General features: G+C 39.7%; 1 protein-coding gene across 7 annotated transcripts in view; it reads left to right on the top strand.

The window, feature by feature from the left end:
- Positions 1-360: 360 nt before the first annotated feature.
- Positions 361-19,061, top strand: part of LOC138665748 (lysosomal acid lipase/cholesteryl ester hydrolase-like) — a 35,426-nt gene continuing 16,725 nt past the window's right edge. Inside the window, exons 1-7 of one of the 7 annotated variants that reach the window (XM_069753515.1) lie at positions 381-408; positions 4,804-4,894; positions 6,689-6,815; positions 7,077-7,191; positions 12,374-12,572; positions 13,597-13,706; positions 14,589-14,725. In XM_069753515.1, the coding sequence (XP_069609616.1) occupies positions 6,696-6,815; positions 7,077-7,191; positions 12,374-12,572; positions 13,597-13,706; positions 14,589-14,725 (681 nt within the window). In that variant the 5' untranslated portion in view covers positions 381-408; positions 4,804-4,894; positions 6,689-6,695. Of the gene's footprint in view, positions 409-4,803; positions 4,895-5,980; positions 6,194-6,688; positions 6,816-7,076; positions 7,192-12,373; positions 12,573-13,596; positions 13,707-14,588; positions 14,726-19,061 lie in introns of those variants that run through there. The other 6 variants (XM_069753512.1, XM_069753516.1, XM_069753511.1 and 3 more) reach the window with 6 other exon arrangements.

Genomic DNA, 19,061 nt, shown 5'->3' with positions numbered 1-19,061 from the left:
ATCCCTCCGACGTAATAGTGACGTCAGGTGAGGTGCAGGTTCATTGCAATTATTTTATTTTGTATATCTGAATCCCCAGGATGATGGGTAAGTGGATTCTTTTTAAACGTTTGTGGTCTTGACCTTCTTGGAATGACCAGGAGACCGTTGAGAAATCATCCAACATGCATTTTATTGATTTATGATATTACAGTACCTTGGATGGTGTCGTATTTTGCTCATCAATGGACTTCATGATTGTAATGGTATTTCCTCATCTTTTTATTGAATTGTTTATGGTATAATTATGAAGTGTGATTGGTTCACTTTCACGTCAGCTGGTACAGGAGCAGGATAACCTTTGTACTATAATGTTTCATTCTGAAAGTTTACTTTTCTTATTCAGCACTGTAGGCTTCAGTGACAATAGTAAGTAGTTTTAGCTTGATACACGGACAAATGCTCCTAATAAATATAGACAAGGTGGGATTAGCGCATGAACAGGTGGTCCAAAAATGTCCTTGCTGTTTGGGTGGGAGACTCAAAAAGACGTGCCGGAGTTTCCCACCCCTGGAAGTTTTTAGAAGCAGTAAATTGGAGCTGTTCTTAACCTGATACCCGATTTACAATGAAAGTATAAAACTGGGATTGCTTAATGGTGAGCGAAACGTGCTCCTTGGACTGGTGGTCCTTGTGAGTATTACTTTATGGTATATTATTATATATGTTGCACTTTGCATTGAATTTATATCACGGTCTGTAAATCCTTTAAAACTTGTGGAATGGCCCGCCGTTCAGTGCGCCTGGGGTAATGGCTGCTAAAAGTATGTTCATTTGCAGCAGACTTGTTGGAGAAATTTCTGTGGCTTGTAATCTTTTCGATACATACTAGGTTGTTTGTACAGCATGGGTGTGGATTTCTGCAACCATCATTCAGAAGATAGTCTTTAGTTTTTTTTTTTGTTCTCTATTCTATACAAAAGCTTTTGTGATACATTGGCTATGTTTACCTATGTATTTTTAATCAATTTTGTACTGTTATGACGCTGCAATTTTTTAAATGTTTTTAGTTTTATTCTTTCCAACAGCGATAAGCTGTTTCTTCTTTTTTTTTTTTTTTTTTTTTTTTTTTTTTACAGGCACTGACTTTTTTTGCACAAAAAGTTGTAATGGCATTAAATTTAAAATCTAACCTGTGCCTCAAAAATTACTATATATATATATATATATATATATATATATATATATATATATATATATATATATATATATATATATATATATATATATAAATATATAAATATATAAATATATAAATATATATATATATATATATATAGGTTTGTGTTTAATTTTTAAGAACTAGTTAGGTTTTTTGTTAATTGGAACCAATTTTATTTTTATTTATTTAACATTGCTATAGTGTTACAATTTGCCTGATTAAGGCATTTTCACACATCACACTTTTGTAGTGGTTTTCTACAGGTTTTTACCTAAAAAAAAAAAAAAACCGCAGCATTTTACTGTCCCAGCAAAGTGAATGAGATTTCTTGAATCCCATGCACATGCTGCTTATTCTCTTTGCAGATTTGAAGCAGTTTTACATCTGCAACATATATTTGTGTTTTCGCACAGTTTTTCATCCATTCTGATGGGAAGGAAACACTTCAAAAAAGCACGCAAAAACGAACAGTTTTTATATAGCGTTTTTCCTGGCGAAGGACGAGTTTTTGATGCAGAAATGTTTACAGCAAATTCTTAATGTTCACATATCCATAGGACCAGTGTCTGTATAACAATGTCGATGAAATTGACTTTGGTATTGAAGAGAATAAATGACCTGAATCAGACTTATCGCTGATCCCGGCTGTCACAGCTGACATACACTTTGGATTCCACTGTTTTATATGTATCGCTAGGAAATTCATTGTACGGCATTTCCATATGCTACCAAATGCGTTGTAGGGGTTAAATCCTAGCACTACAGGTCTGGATTAGGCGCACCTGGATAGTTAGGACTAGAACCAGGCCTTGTGTTCACTGATTAGTCAGCTGGAGGAAGCTGAGCAGAGATGGTTGTGATGGAGCTAGAGAGAGACTGCCCAGGCCATTTGCACCAAGATACAAGTATCATTGGTTGCTATAGACAATGGCTGTTTTGTGTGACCAAGCTGGGGCTAGCTCAGCTGTGTCCGAATAACCTTTGTCTATATTGTTTAGTTAGTGCCTGGACAAGGTTATGGATTTTATGTTTATGGTTTTGTTTTTGATACTGTACATCCAGTGGAAATAATCACTATAACGTGTGATATAAAAAAGACACTGGCTTTGTGTCCCAAGTGGCTACCCGAGAAAGTGAACCCCCTACAATTGGGGTTTTGATTGCAGGCAACAAGTCCCAAAGAGCACAGGTGATTACAGTTTAAAGATAGATGCTGTCCAGGCCATGGAGATGTGACTTTCCTCCATCCATAGGGATGGTATCTAGGTGAGGCGAACAGTACGGGAATTATATACAGAGGAGGAGTACAAAACTATCCATATATGATGTATCAAATATTTTATTAGTTACCAATACAATTGTAAATATCATAAACACAAAAATGTTAAAAGAGATTATATGGACAAAAGGATTGTACAGGGAAGGACACAAACAAAAAAAAGAGTCCGACACAATTGCATATATGTAAAAAAGGAACGGGTATTCAGAGACCGTAATGTAAATATTGCAACACAGTCACAGCACAATGGGTATAGTTAGAGTTAATTAGAAACATATTGCCTACATAGCTATAAACCTATATATACCCAGGGCATAAACAATGCAAATCTAGTGCAAAAAATAGTCTCACCCAAATATGTCCATGCAATCGGTCAGACCACGCAGCCCAACGCGCGTTTCGCGTGGGCTTCCTCAGGGGACAGTGCGTGTTCTTATTTATGGCTGGGTGTTCTTATTTATGAACAGTACGGGAAGCCTTATAGAAAATTACTGGAGGACATCTTCAAGGCTTTCCTGACTGTCTTTGAGAAGGTGGTAGGCAGGGAAAAACTGCCCCCAGAGCAAATAGTCAGAGGTCCTAGCTCTGTACCTTACTGGTGAATCGCAGACTGCATACTATGGCTCTTTTGTGTAACCAAGCTTTGGCTAGCTCTGCCATGTCTGAATAGTCAGCATCGTCTATATTGTTTAGTTAAGTGCCTAGACAAGGCTAGGGATTTTATTTTTATGGTTTTGTTTTCGGTGATGTGCAACTAGTGAAAAATAAACATTATTCCTTGTGTCATATAAAAACACTGAAGAAAAAAAGGTACTCCAGCGTAGAAAAATATAAAACTTTGTCTTTAATGGAAAAAATTCATAAAAACAGGTACAGTGCGGACAACATATACAGCTCTGGCAAAAATTAAGAGACCACTGCAAAATGTTCAGTTTGTCTGATTTTTCTCTTTATACGTATGTTTTTGAGTAAAATGTAAATTGCTCTTTTGTTCTATAAACTACTGACATGTCTCCGAAGTTCCAAGCACTAAATTTTGTATTTATTTTCAGAAAATGAGAAATGGTCAATATAACAAAAAAATGCAGTGCTTGCAGATCTCAAATAATAAGAAAACAAGTTCATAATAATTGAGAAACCACAATACTAATGTTTTAACTCGGAAAGATTTCAGAAATCAATATTTTGTGGAATAACCATGATTTTTATTCACAGCTTTCATGCGTCTTGGCATGCTTTTCACCAGTCTTTCACACTGCTTTTGAGTAAGGCTGGGTTCACATTGCGTTAGTGGGTGTCCGCTGACAGAATCCGTTACATGGCGCAGTTAACGCTATGTAACGGATCCGTTAGCGCACCCATTGACCGCAATGTATCTAACGCATCGCTAACGTATGCCATTTTTGGCATGCGTTAGCGATGTCCTGTTATTTTCTGACGGACCTCGAACGCTGCTTGCAGCGTTCGAGGTCTGTTTCTCGCTAGCGCAGATCGGGCATCTGCACTAGCGAGAAACAGACCTCGAACGCTGCAACGCTGCTAGCGGGATTGCTAAATGCAATCCCTTTTTCTACATTGAGTTAGCGCATTCTGTTATCGTATGCGCTAAACGAATTGCACTAACGCAATGTGAACCTAGCCTAACCTTATGCCACTCCTGGTACAAAAATGTAAGCAGTTCTTCTTTGTTTGATGGCTTGTGACTATCCATCTTCCTCATGATTACATTCTAGAGGTTTTCAATAGGGTTTAGGTCTGGAGATTGGGCTGGCCATGACAGGGATTTGATGTGGTGGTCCTTCATCCATACATTGATTGACCTATCTCTGTGGCATGGCGCATTGTCCTGCTGGAAAAACCTGTCCTTAGAGTTGGGGAACGTTGCCTGATCAGAAGGAATCAACTGTTTTTCCAGGATAACCTTGTATGTGGCTTGATTCATAGGTCCTTCGCAAAGATTAACCTGTCCAATTCCAGCCTTGCTGAAGCATCTCCAGATCATCATCGATCCTCTGCCAAATTTCACACTGGGTTCAAGACACTGTGGCTTGTACGCCTATCCAGGTCTCCGTCTAACCATTAGACGACCAGGTGTTGGGCAAAACTGAAAATTAGAGTTATCAGAGAAGATTACCTTACTCTAGTCTTCTATGGTCAAACCCTTATGGTCTTTGGCAAACTTCAGCCTGGCTGTCCTTTGCTTTTCTTTGATGAAAGGCTTTTTTCTAGCTTTACATGACTTGAGCCCTGCCTCTAGGAGCCAGTTACGAACTGTTCTTGCCGTGCATTTAACCACAGCTGCCATTTGCCATTTCTCTTGTAGGTCACTTGATGTCGTCCTGCGGTTGCTGAGTGACAATCGAATAAGACGACGGTCATCCTGGCCAGTGGAGAGTCGTTTTCGCCCTCGGCCGGTCTGTAGCTTTGTTGTCTCCAATGTCTGCTCCTTGACCTTGTTATAATGGACTGCCATCTTAGAAATTTTAAGGATGGAGGCAACATGATGCTCACTGTGTCCCTCTGCTAGTAAAGCCAGACTTGAGCCCTTCTTTTCCTCACTCAAGACTTTTCTTTTCAACTCCTTTGTCATGGTTAACTTTTTTTTTTTAAATTCCTATTACTTTTGTGATATTACTAGCACTTGTTTTGCCATCCACCTTGTCCTATTGCAAGAAGATTGTGAACACCACAGCAGGGTTTTTTATACTTTTCTTTGTTAAATAAAATTTGGTTCAGGTGATCACCTAATCAGAAGCACATTAAGTAGAATGAGGTGTACTCTGGTTGGAATTCGAATGACACGGGAATGGAATGGCTGTCAGACATGTAGAGAAGCTGATTTCTATATAACTGTGCAGTGGTCTCTTAATTTTTGCCAGAGCTGTAGATTCCAGAGAGCTACCAAGCGATGCGTTTCGACACTCTGGTCTTAATCATGAACCGTGATAAAGACCAGAGTGTCAGAACGCGTCGGTTGGTAGCTCACTGGAATCCACTGTATATGTTGTCCGCATTGTGCCTGTTTTTATGATTTTTTTTTTTTTCATTAAAGACGAAGCCTTATATTTTTCTATGCTGGAGTACCTTTTTTTTTCTTCATTCATGGGAACTTGCACGCCCAAGCCCAGGCGGTTCGATGCGTGGAACTCATTCTTGGAAGGAGACTGCAAATAGTGAGCTGACTTCTCCCGTTCCATATTCCTTTTTTTACATATAAAACACTGTCTCTTTGTGTTCCAAGCAGCTACCCAAGTGAGTGAACCCCCAAAGCATGTACACAGAAAATACTGCAGTGGATACTAGTGGTGATCACACATGTTGTAGATTCCCTCCATCAGTGGAATAGTTGCACACAGGGGTAGGTACACATCAGCAGTGTGCAAGGGACTGTTGCTTTCCATCAGGGGCGACTTTATGAAATGGAATTGAAGGGTTGAAGATACCTATGTGTTGAGCTCATTATTTGGAAGGTAATTAATAATGATCAGTCAAAGATAAATCCGATTCTACACGCATGCACTACAAGTAGTGGGCACTGGCTGCATTATCCTTCACGCTCTCCTGGCACGCCTCTGCTCCACTACTCATAAAAAGAAGGCTGCATATAATTCAAAATGCATTATGACGTCTTGTGTTTGCTGATACGATGCATAGTTCCTGGTAGCACTGTGCTGCTCGGACCTGGGTGTGTAAGATCCCTGAACGCCGGTGTGGTAACTTATCATCATCATCTGATTTTCCATCCAATCTTGTTTTATTTATTATATTTTGTGTTGTGCGTTTTGCTATTACTAGATCTCTAGCATATACTCTGCTGCTTACGGTTTTCTCACTTCTAATGTACTTGGCTTAGGCATTTTTTTGTCATTTAATATAGACTGTTTCCCAGTCTACTATTCAGTCATACGTAGCCTAAAATCTTTGCTTCAATTTATGAATAAATTATATTTTTATAATTAATACGATACTTTTTTGTAATGCAGTGATATATGTGGCTCATGTTATAAAGCCGGAGTCTCTGGACAGATTATTATATTATTTTTTAAGGAAAGATTCAGTACAAAGTATTTTTATTAAAAATCTAAATGGGTATGTTCTTTCAAAAGAACTGAAATTTGCATGTTTCTTTCAACATGCGTTCATGTAAGAATTTATGTGGTACATTGTGTCTTTTTTTTCTTTCCCCCCTTCCACCCCTCTCCAAAAAGTCCAAGAATGTGGCTTTGGTTCGCAGTGACCATTTTGATCTGTCAATGTTCCAGCCAAATGCTGGTCCACCATAATGAAGATCAATGTGTTACTTATGCTCCTGACCCTGAAGCTTATATGACTGTGGTAAGTTACTTTTTGTAAAAATTCTGAAGCTTTTTTTTTTCCTCAAAGATTCACTTTCACTGGACATTTGCTCCTGTTTTCTCTTGATTTGTATTTGTATTTCTGCACCCATTGTATAAGATAGGTTACTTGCTTTTTTTAAAAAATTTGCAGCATGAAAAACTCATCAAAAATTCATTGTGAGAATGTAGCCCAACAAGTAAACTATTAACTAATAATAATAAAATGTTGCATTATTTAATGTTACCTTACATGTTATAGACTGAACTGATCAGCTACAGAGGATATCCCAGTGAGGAATATGAGGTGGTCACTGATGATGGCTACATCCTAAGTGTCCACCGAATACCACATGGCACAAGGCATCATTCTGCTGGTAGGTCATGCTTGGTAACTTTCATGTATTAATTTATTTTTATTTTTTACATTAATTACTGTATAAATGATCTGTAATACACAAATGCAATAGAATTTAATGTGGATTAAGTTAATACTATAGCTCGGACTAAAAGCCAAAAAGCTCCACCCAATATTCAGTTTTTTTAATAGTTTTTGTAAAATATATTCATTATATTTAAGCATGTAGGGTGAAAGAGGGGCTGGAGAAAACAGGGGACACCACAGTATTTTCGTTGCATTTTACAGCTCCTTTAGATGTGCGTAATATTGTATCAATGAGTGGAGATGGTCCCAGATCCCCTGCTGCTCCATTTGGTGTTTGTGGGACTGAAAGCCATAGCGGAGTACATTGCTTTGCTGTCTGTTAGTCCCGTACACTTTTGGTATGGCGCCAGTGTGCATGTATAGTGACCCGAAGTTGTGGATTACATGTTTTGGCTGTTATTTGTTCATGAAATAAGTCTTAAATACTCAAATTATTGAACTGTTTTATTGTTTAGTAGTGGACATACACCATAGGGTTAACCTCCCCACTTAGCTGGCCGGTGGGAAATAGTTGGGTGGAGTCTACTGTATAAAATGCTGCAACCATAATTGCTAGAGACCTTGCAGTGACATCCACAGCAAGATGCGAGGAGAGAAGCTTGCTCCCTTGTTCCAGTAGGCCATCATCATGGCAGAAGTATCTAAAGAAAATGTAGTACAGCTATGCCTGCTTGCCCCTCACAGAGGAGGAATGATCCCCAGCTGGGCAGGATTCAGAGAAGCCCCTGTGTTGAGGCCCCGGAAGGCAATGAAGCAGATAATGGGAATGGTCACAACCTACATGTAATAAAGAGTAGAAGGTACTGGGATTTCGAGGCCCACTAGGGTGGGTGTAACAAACCCATATAGAGTGGAAGATATTATAGCTCAGTCTTCAAGGCTAAGAAACAGATCCTACGGACATGTAACTGTCAAGCTTCTTGTACCACCATCTATGGTAATTAACCTGCTGTATTGAATAAAGTTTTCTTCGGTTTTACAACACCGCAGTTTTTTGGCACAAGGTTAGAGGAGGCTGGGTTTTTATAAAGCTGGGAAATTTGCATCACCTGGCCTTTCCTAACGATGATGGCGAACAAGCCATAAGGTTCCTGAAACCTTGGTCAAAGTTATCTGAGCACAGAAATCACCAAGGGTGCCCATTTTCATTTTTGTAATTTTCAAAAGATGAAAAATTACTGTCTATATGTTGTTTGCCTTAAATAGAAAGGAAATGTGTCATCTCTAACTTTAGGCCTTTTAGAGAGAATTTGATCTTCAACTTGCTTAACTGTTCACAATAGCAGTAATTTTGACCAGTGGTGCCCAAACTTTTACTTGCCACTGTATTTGAGCAGCAAAGGGGATTTTCCATAGAAATAGATATGAAGAGTTTTCCAGGCATTTTTAAAGCTGTTTTTGAGGAGGGGTTTAACCCTTTAGTGACAGAGCCAATTTTAACCTTCGTGACCGGGCCAAATTTTTTAAAATGTGACGAGTGTCATTTCATGTGGTAACTCTGGAATGCTTCAACATATTCCAGTGATTCTCAAATTATTTTTTTCGTGACACAACATATTTTATGTTAGGGGTAAATTTTAGGTCAGTACGTTGTGCTTTTATTTGTGAAAAATCTGCAATCTTCAAACTTTCAATCCTTATATCCTTAAATCAGTTAGTCATGCTGTGAAAAGTATTTATAAATAACATTTCCCATATTTCTACTTTACATCTGCATCATTTCTAAAATGTCATTTTATTTTGTTAGGATGTTAGAAGGGTTACAAATTTAACAGTATTTTTTTACTTTTTTCCAAGAAACTTACAAAACCTGTTTTTTTAGGGACCTATTCCGATTTAAATGGACTTCGAGGGTTCCTATACATTGGAAACTCCCCAAAAGTGATACAATTGTCAGGAAACTTTTTAACCCTTCAGGTGCTACACAGGAATTTATACAATGTTATGATTTTTTTTTTAATGTTTACTCTAAAATATTGCTTTAGCCCTAATTTTTTTTTCACTTTTTAAAGAAATAGTCTTGAAATACTGTTGGTTTGTTGGCCTGAAAAAGCCTATGTGCACATACTCTGCAAGGTCTCTTCAGTATCAACCAAATATAACATCTTGTGTAGCATAAATCTATTTTAAAGGACATGAAATGAGGTAAAAGATACCTTTATTATGGTTTGATATGTCCTGCATCGCACAGGAATACAGATTCATGCTGTCACACCTCAACATCTCTAATAACTCCACCACTTGAGAAAACTGACCTCATATTCTTCCCTGTGAATGTTCTCTTTATTCAGCTACGAGTTTCTCTTTTGAGAGCTCTTGAGGATATCAATGGCACTTCTGTGAATGCTTAGAATTTAAAGGAATATTGTCAGTAAGAAATATATTACAGTGCATGGGACTTCTTAAAAAAATGTCACTTATTACAGTTACTGGTATTATGTACGGACGACTTTCTGTAGTTTGTTATAAATATAGTCATGCCCTTCTGGTTGGCTTTTATTCTTTATGCATCACCTTAGGTGGACACAGCTGGTTACATTTTTGAGCACCAAGAAGTCTACTGTAGAAGACATTTAGATAGCTGATCTATCTGATAGGCACACCAGAGTACCTCTAGGCTCTTCCATAGGCTTACAGACATCATCGTTATCATCATTGTTCCCATTGGGTCTCACAATGGCTTTTCTCTATCAGTAGGTCTTTGGACTCTGGGTGGAAACCAGACAACCTGGAGGAGAACCATGCAAACACACAAACTTCTTGTAGATGTTGTCCTTAATGGGATATACACCCAGGACCCCAGTTCTGCAAACTCAAAGTGCTAACCACTGAGCCACCATGCAGCTTTTACTTCAAAGCTTTCCCGAAAGACAACCACTTGACCAAGCACTTTTGCTTTTCTTATTTACAAATAGTAAACTATTTTGTGATATCATTATGTATTTGGTGACTCTATCACACATGTTCTAGATGGATAGTGAACCCTTTAGCATCATTGTCCAAGAAACAGAAGTCTGACAGTAAGAATATTGATAACATGTCAATTACTTTGGAAAATACCTTTTTCTTCTAGCTGATTGGTGACTTTTGTGACTTAGAAGTCAGTTCTCCATGCACTGAGATGTTACTGAACGTTAGGAAGAAAATACATTGAGATCTTGCTTACATACAGGTCCTTCTCAAAAAATTAGCATATAGTGTTAAATTTCATTATTTACCATAATGTAATGATTACAATTAAACTTTCATATATTATAGATTCATTATCCACCAACTGAAATTTGTCACGTCTTTTATTGTTTTAATACTGATGATTTTGGCATACAACTCCTGATAACCCAAAAAACCTGTCTCAATAAATTAGCATATCAAGAAAAGGTTCTCTAAACGACCTATTACCCTAATCTTCTGAATCAACTAATTAACTCTAAACACATGCAAAAGATACCTGAGGCTTTTATAAACTCCCTGCCTGGTTCATTACTCAAAACCCCCATCATGGGTAAGACTAGCGACCTGACAGATGTCAAGAAGGCCATCATTGACACCCTCAAGCAAGAGGGTAAGACCCAGAAAGAAATTTCTCAACAAATAGGCTGTTCCCAGAGTGCTGTATCAAGGCACCTCAATGGTAAGTCTGTTGGAAGGAAACAATGTGGCAGAAAACGCTGTACAACGAGAAGAGGAGACCGGACCCTGAGGAAGATTGTGGAGAAGGACCGATTCCAGACCTTGGGGAACCTGAGGAAGCAGTGGACTGAGTCTGGTGTGGAAACATCCAGAGCCACCGTGCACAGGCGTGTGCAGGAAATGGGCTACAGGTGCCGAAATGGGCTACAGAGAAGCAGCACTGGACTGTTGCTAAGTGGTCCCAAGTCCTTTTTTCTGATGAAAGCAAATTTTGCATGTCATTCGGAAAGCAAGGTGCCAGAGTCTGGAGGAAGACTGGGGAGAAGGAAATGCCAAAATGCCTGAAGTCCAGTGTCAAGTACCCACAGTCAGTGATGGTGTGGGGTGCCATGTCAGCTGCTGGTGTTGGTCCACTGTGTTTCATCAAGGGCAGGGTCAATGCAGCTAGCTATCAGGAGATTTTGGAGCACTTCATGCTTCCATCGGCTGAAATGCTTTATGGAGATGAAGATTTCATTTTTCAGCACGACCTGGCACCTGCTCACAGTGCCAAAACCACTGGTAAATGGTTTACTGACCATGGTATTACTGTGCTCAATTGGCCTGCCAACTCTCCTGACCTGAACCCCATAGAGAATCTGTGGGATATTGTGAAGAGAAAGTTGAGAGACGCAAGACCCAACACTCTGGATGAGCTTAAGGCCGCTATTGAAGCATCCTGGGCCTCCATAACATCTCAGCAGTGTCACAGGCTGATTGCCTCCATGCCACGCCGCATTGAAGCAGTCATTTCTGCCAAAGGATTCCCGACCAAGTATTGAGTGCATAACTGAACATAATTATTTGATGGTTTTTTTGTTTGTTATTAAAAAACACTTTTATTTGATTGGATGGGTGAAATATGCTAATTTATTGAGACAAGTTTTTTGGGTTATCAGGAGTTGTATGCCAAAATCATCAGTATTAAAAAAATAAAAGACGTGACAAATTTCAGTTGGTGGATAATGAATCTATAATATATGAAAGTTTAATTGTAATCATTACATTATGGTAAATAATGAAATTTAACACTATATGCTAATTTTTTGAGAAGGACCTGTACAACCACTATTATGAGTAGAGATGAGTGAACTGAACTTCCCAACTCGGTGATAGTACTAGACAGTTACTGTCTGGTGCTAAACGAGAGAGATTTATTTATTTTCAGTCCCCATTTATTTTCAGTCCCCATTGTTTTCAGTGGGGTTTGGGTTGGGTACCAGAACCCAAACTTCTACAGGTTCGCCCATCCCTAACTATGAACAAGCAGAGACATCTTTAGACAGCTGCACTTCTATTTCATCCCATGCATATATAGTTATATGTATATACTTGTTATTTGTTTCCAGTGAATATTGAATGATCTTGAGAAAAGTAAATAATAATGCCTATGTGTCAATCATAATTTTGGTTATGCACGGTGTATGCTTTTTTTCATACATTAGAACCTAAACCAGTGGTATTACTACAGCATGGCCTACTTGCAGATTCCACCAACTGGATCACAAACTTTGAAAACAATAGTCTGGGCTTTATCCTGGCAGACGCTGGTTATGACGTATGGATGGGAAACAGTCGTGGTAACACATGGTCTCGGAAGCATAAGTCTTTGTCCCCTTCGGACAGCAAATTCTGGGCTTTTAGGTTTGTGTATTTTAATAGATTGAACAATCTATGGTAAAACCGATGCATAATGGTGGGTGTCTATGAAACTTAAATGAGGTTTTTCACAATCACAAATGTATAACAACATCCAAACATCATATACTGTAAATATGTATGAGGCATAATCTTTGCACTATGTACAGAAAACCTAAAAGCTTAAAATCCATTCTAAAATCTCCATAAATATACCCTTAAAGGAGATATCCGAGACTTAGTGCTTAGGTATATTTTTTGTTTTTCACAAACAGGCAGGCAGTTTCTCCCTACCTGTTGTGCCCTGGACCGTTCACTGCTGGCACACAGCAGTCACAGACCGCTGCAGCTGGGGATTCAGCTGCCTCTGCTGACATCTCGTCGACAGAGTGGTGGCTTCTTTTCCGCCCTGCTCTGTTGACGGGGCATAGCTTTTGACATCATTCTGATTGACAGTTGGCTCCCCCAGTTAGGCAGCGGGATTCTAGCTGAATGATGTCGAAGTGCCCCCTCGTCAACAGAGGTGAGCAAAAAAGAAGCCATCTCTCTGTTGATGTGATGTCAGCAGGGGCAGCTGAGTCGCCAGCGGGAGTGATCTGTGACCGCTCCGTGCCTGCGATGAATGGCGCCGGGCACAACAAGAAGTAGGTAGCAAGTGCCTGCCTATTAGTGCTTGGAAACACATTTTTTTTTATTTTCACAAAGTCCCTGATATAGCCTTTAAAGAGGTCTTTCCACAAAACACATTTAGAACAGTAAGTCAGTATGTGATTAGTGGGGTCTTACCCTAAGATCCACTAAAATCAGCAGAAAAAAATCACTGCAGAGCCTCAGTAAGTGCTGCATCCCCTTCAATATTTATCCAAGCAGGAGTATCTGGTCATGCCTGGTTGGCTTCTCCACCTCATTTAATTCCTCTTTATTCTGCTCATTGATGGTCATCCCAGCATCTGACCATCAGCAATCAAAAAAACCTCTGATGCATGGTCTTCAGCATAGCATATAACTCAATAATATTTCTACTTTCTAGTTATGATGAAATGGCGAAGAAAGATCTTCCTGCAGTTGTAGATTTTATTTTGAAAAAAACTGGCCGGAAGCAACTCTATTACATTGGTCATTCACAAGGCACTACTATGGGTAAGAACATTTCACGTTTATATTTTGAAAAGCTTTTGAGCGTGGATTACACTATAAATTTCCCATTACAGGCCTGTTGTAGCGAAATCTTAATTTCATAGGGCCCTTTCTTTTTTAACGATATACTAAAATATTGTGGGGACTAAAAGAAAAGTAGAAAAAGAAAGTTTCCAAAAATATTACATATATATGAAAGAAACATACAGTATATTCAAATTACCCTGTCAAGCACCCTTAAAAATAAGAACATTACAAAAAAAACATTCAGTCCTCTCAAAATTTAAAATTATTTAACCCCTTCAAGACGCAGCCCTTTTTCGTTTTTCGCTCCCCTCCTTCCCAGAGCCATAACTTTTTTATTTTTCCGTCAATGTGGCCATGTGAGGGCTTAGTTTTTGCGGGACAAGTTGTACTTTTGAACGACACCATTGGTTTTACCGTGTCTTGTACTAGAAGACGGGAAAAAAATTCCAAGTGTGGTGAAATTGCAAAAAAAGTGCAATCCCACAATTGTTTTTTGTTTGGCTTTTTTGCTATTATGATTCTCCAGGTCATTACGAGTTCATAGACACCAAACATGTCTAGGTTATTTTTTATCTAAGTGGCTCACCGCCAGAGCCCACATCAAAGGGGGAGATACTACATGCGCAGTACATGTACGGCGCATGTCATGTAGGGGTTAATGGCAGAATTGCCACTTTATGTCACCAAAAGAAGTCATCGGCTCTGGTAAAAGGAGAAAAAAAATAAAAGCACAAAATTGTAAATTGGCCTTAATGGGAAATACAATAATTGAATAATGGACGTCTGAACAAAATGTTGTAACAAATTGGGTAATACATTTTTTTTCTCAGTGCAGATCCTTTGTTTCTGCCATTACAGGATTCATTGCATTTTCTACCATTCCTCAACTGGCACAAAAAATTAAGATTTTTTTTGCTCTTGCTCCCGTGGCTACTGTTCAACATCCTATTGGTCCAATTGCAGCTGCCAGAGGGATACCAGCCTGTTTAATTAAGGTACAGTACTCCACATAAAAGGTTATCATTTACTATTACCCTAGTACAAAAAATGTGTATACCTGAACAGAACATATTTTAAGCTGAACTGTAAAGAATAGGAGGAGTCTAGGGTCAGGACAGAAGGCACGGCCATGTTGTCTTTCTGAAGTGAAGCAGCTACAACGGTTGGGTAGGTACAGGTTGCATTTATGGATAACGTCACACCTCATTGAGAAGTATGCGGACAGCTTGGAAATATGGGTAGGTTGGTTGAATATCTGAAATCATCAGATATTCACCTTTTAAGGCCGGATAACAGCACCAGACTTGCGTCATTAAGCAGGCGCTGATCGGTAAACATTTTCTGACCGGCAGTCAATAGCCTGACAGATCGCGCTCATCGATGTACACCAAATGATCTGTGTTAGGCCATTCAGTTCACAAAGGATGCAATTTTTCACAGAGGATGTGCTGCCGAGAAGAACGATCCTTTGTGCAGCTCAAAAGCTACTTCATCGCGGTGATTGGTATTGGATTGCAAGATTATCATGAAATAAGTGTTCCTCGGAATGCTCGACAGTGGAATCTTTCAGTGGAAATGGACAGTTACTTAAAAGAGTGATCTGACCCCATTGTATGTTTTAATACTATTTTGACAGTAAAACAGATTTTTTTTAAATGATCAAATCAACTATTTTCAAGAGTCACTCCCTGGAAATGCCACTTCTCGCCAGTTTGACTTATCTGACCGTGGACAGTGTGTGGAGAGAAAAGAAAAGCTCAATGTAGTTAATCCATCAAATTTCAATCTGCCACTAAGGGGGCCGATGGTAGTTTAGACACATCTAATTACAAAAAGCCCACAGCTACAAATGCCCTACTCCACTGGAATAGTCATCATCCATATCACCTAAAAAGAGGGATCCCTAAGGGGCAGTACCTCAGGGTCCGGAGGAATTGCTCGGATGATGCAACCTTCGAGGTCCATGCAAAGGAATTGAGGAATAATTTTCAAGATAGAGGGTATCCATCCACAATTCTTAAGAAGGCTTATCACGAAGCGAGGAGCAGAGACAGAACAGCACTTTTGAACTCCACTACTAAGACGCAGGATAATGAAGCAATACGTTTTATCACTACCTTTGACAATGGGGCCACGTATGTAAGGGAGATTATTAAAAAACATTGGTCCATTTTACAAATGGACTCGGACATCTCCAATTACCTCAGTGATACCCCCGCTATCACTTATAGAAAGGCCCGTTCGCTTAATGATAGACTGGTTCGTAGTCATTTTGTTAGTCCTGTTAATGAGACTTGGCTCAGAAGTGATGTAACAGGCTGTTACAAATGTGGTCACTGTACGGCCTGTCAATATATCGGTACAGGTAAGCAATTTGTCAGCAATGTCACGGGCAAAAGCTATAAAATCAATCAGTTTATGAACTGCAGCACCAAGGGGTGGTTTAAAAGATATCCTGCGTCTGTGGTATTGAATATGTTGGTAAGACCATCAGGGAGTTTAAAAGAAGAGTTTTGGAACACATTGGTGACGTGGAACATGGTAGAGACACTTCTGTCTCTCGGCATGTTAATACCATGCACAATGGCCAGGTTAGACTTCTTAATTTCATGGCCATTGAAAAGGTAAATAAACCGGTACGGGGAGGTGACTGGGATCAAATGTTGTTAAAACGTGAGGCCAAGTGGACTTTTTAGGCTATGTTCACACTTTGCAGATTCCACTGCGGATTTTTCCGCAGCAGAATTCCAAAATCCGCAGTGAAAACCCGTCTCGGTTTTTACTGCGGATTTATCACGGTTTTTACTGCGGTTTCTTCTGCGGATTTTCATCTGCAGTTTTCTATTGGAGCAGGTGAAAATCCGCAGAAAAGAAGTGACATGCTGCGGAATGTAATCCGCAGCGTTTCCGCGCGGTTTTTTCCGCAGCATGTGCACTGCGTTTTTTGTTTCCCATAGGTTTACATTGTTCTGTAAACTCATGGGAAACTGCTGCAGATCCGCAGCGGTCAAATCCGCTGCGGATCCGCAGCAAAATCCGCAAAGTGAGAATATCGCCTTTCTTGAGCACGGCCTTAATGATCAAATCAACTATAGCTGCTTTATCTGAGTGCCCCCCTTTGCCTACGAGTTCAGTCCTTCTTTTGGTGTGACACAGCCAGTGTTATCTCATCATGCCTAAGTCCTTATTTTTTCCACCCAATAATGCTATGGGATTCTCATGATTAACAATTTATTCTTCTTTATACCATAGATTTATTTGGCCTGGGTTTTATTTTTCTCTATGTGGCTCCATTTATGGGTTAATAATCTTTCTAGCCTTGGTGACCAGTATATATATGTGGCCTCCTAGTCCTACGTGTTCCTGCTGACATTCATTGCACCATCGTGCGTATATTGTAGTTTTCTATTTAGCCCTTGGTGGGGTCTTGGTTCAGTTATGGATACCTCTGCCTGGCGTTTCAGGTCACTCACTTTTGATGTGAGTGGACTTAACAGTTAATATCAGTGGTGTCACTCGCGGCGTTTCTGCTTATCAGGTACACTTAGTGCCAGCGCTGGGCACATAGCCTAGCATCTTTTGCTACTTAGCAACACTTACTTCCGGTGCGATCGCACTTAGCAGGAAGTATCAGTAGCGCCATTAGCTTATAGCGCGGCGTCTCTATCACTGGTAAACGCTCAGTGCCAGCACATGTGCGCAGGACAGACACGTAGCCTAGCGTTGCTTGGTAACACTCACTTCCGGTGCAAGCGCACCTTACAGGAAGTATCAGTGGCGCCATTAATTCACAGCGCGGCGTCTGTCACTAGCGTACGTTCAGTGCTGGTACTGGTGCGCAAGACAGGAAGCGCCTTCTATTCCCCAGCTGGGGGTCGCTGGTCTCTCTGGCCCTCGGTGTGTGACATCACCGATATCGCCAATATACTGGGCATTGTAGAGGCACGTGGATTTTCGGTGTTGTGTGCAGCGGGACACCATCAATCAGTAGGTCTCCCACATGGTTTTGTTTATTTTGTTTTATACATCGTCATGGTTACTTTCAGCTGCCACATGAGTACCCAATGGGAAGTGGTCAATTAAGCATTTCTCTCCACCTCTCATTTTTTTTCCACCTCCTGTTTTACTATTTAAATGCAAACCCTACGCTGTTGCCACTCTCTGCAGGACAGCATAGAGGGTGGCAGGACACTCTGTGTCCCTCCTTTTTAGCACATAGGCACTTTATCTCCATGCACAAGCAAGTCCCCTGAAGAATTGACTTGGATGAAACGCGTCGGGACGAACGATATAGGGAGAGTGCAGGGCATGTGTACATAGGGGTAGCTGTGGACTGCCCTTGTAAGGGCAGGAGCTTTGGGGATAGCTGACTGATAGCCCCATAGGGACTGACATAGGGTTTGTCGTCCCTCCTTTTCCGGATCATCCCCTGACCAGGGGCCATCTGGTGCGCCTTTTGCCCATACATTGGAACTGGTGAGATTGTTCCTTTTCTACTATGTATATAGCCACCAGTGGTATTGACCATATTATATGCTTCTACTGCTGGCTAATTGTTGTTTTTACATGCAACTAGGTTTATGGTGCTGAGTGTTGTATATGTTTTTCTCATTTCAGCCTTTCTATTGGTTATAACCTAGTTTTTTGGTTTCACTAATATATTATAGGTGGAATCATATAATCCTGTCAGGGGTTAATCAGTCTCTGTGGTTACCATACCATTAGGTTGAGATTTTTTCCCCTTTTTTATTCACTTGGGTGTTTGTTTTTTTTGTGGCTTTAGTTATAATAAAAGTTACGTTTTATTTTTCCACTTTCGCTTTGTTAGATAAATTTCAATCTGCTTAACCATTCCGACTTTATATACATAAGTTTGGGAAGACAACCTCTTTAGGATGTGTGTACATATTGCATCAAAATTCAGCTCATTGCGTTAGCACATCATCAGGATTGTTACCTTTTTTATGTTACTGTATGTTCCAAGTGAAGAAAATTCTTGCAAACCCTTGGGCACAGGGGATGTTGTAATCTCAGTTATGAAATGTACCCTTTACTGTACAGTGTACATGAGATATTTGACAAACTCCATTCACCATTATAAAAAGCTGCAATTTGTGACAAGTGTGAAAGTCCACGACCCAGTTCTTATTTTGCAGTTTTTCTAGCCAGCACTAGATTACAAAAATAACTATTGTTATGGACAAAATATATACAGTATATTCCATGTTTGACAAGGCTTTTGGCCCTGTCCATCTTTTGTAGCGTTTTTAGTCATTTTTCCTTTATTTTTTTTCTTGTGGTATTTTTCACCAAATTCTTCAACCTGGCACA

The sequence above is a fragment of the Ranitomeya imitator genome, chromosome 2, assembly GCF_032444005.1.
Source record: "Ranitomeya imitator isolate aRanImi1 chromosome 2, aRanImi1.pri, whole genome shotgun sequence".
Taxonomy (NCBI): Eukaryota; Metazoa; Chordata; class Amphibia; order Anura; family Dendrobatidae; genus Ranitomeya; species Ranitomeya imitator.
Note: the sequence above shows the minus strand (reverse complement) of the source record. Positions and strands in the feature narration are given on the sequence as shown.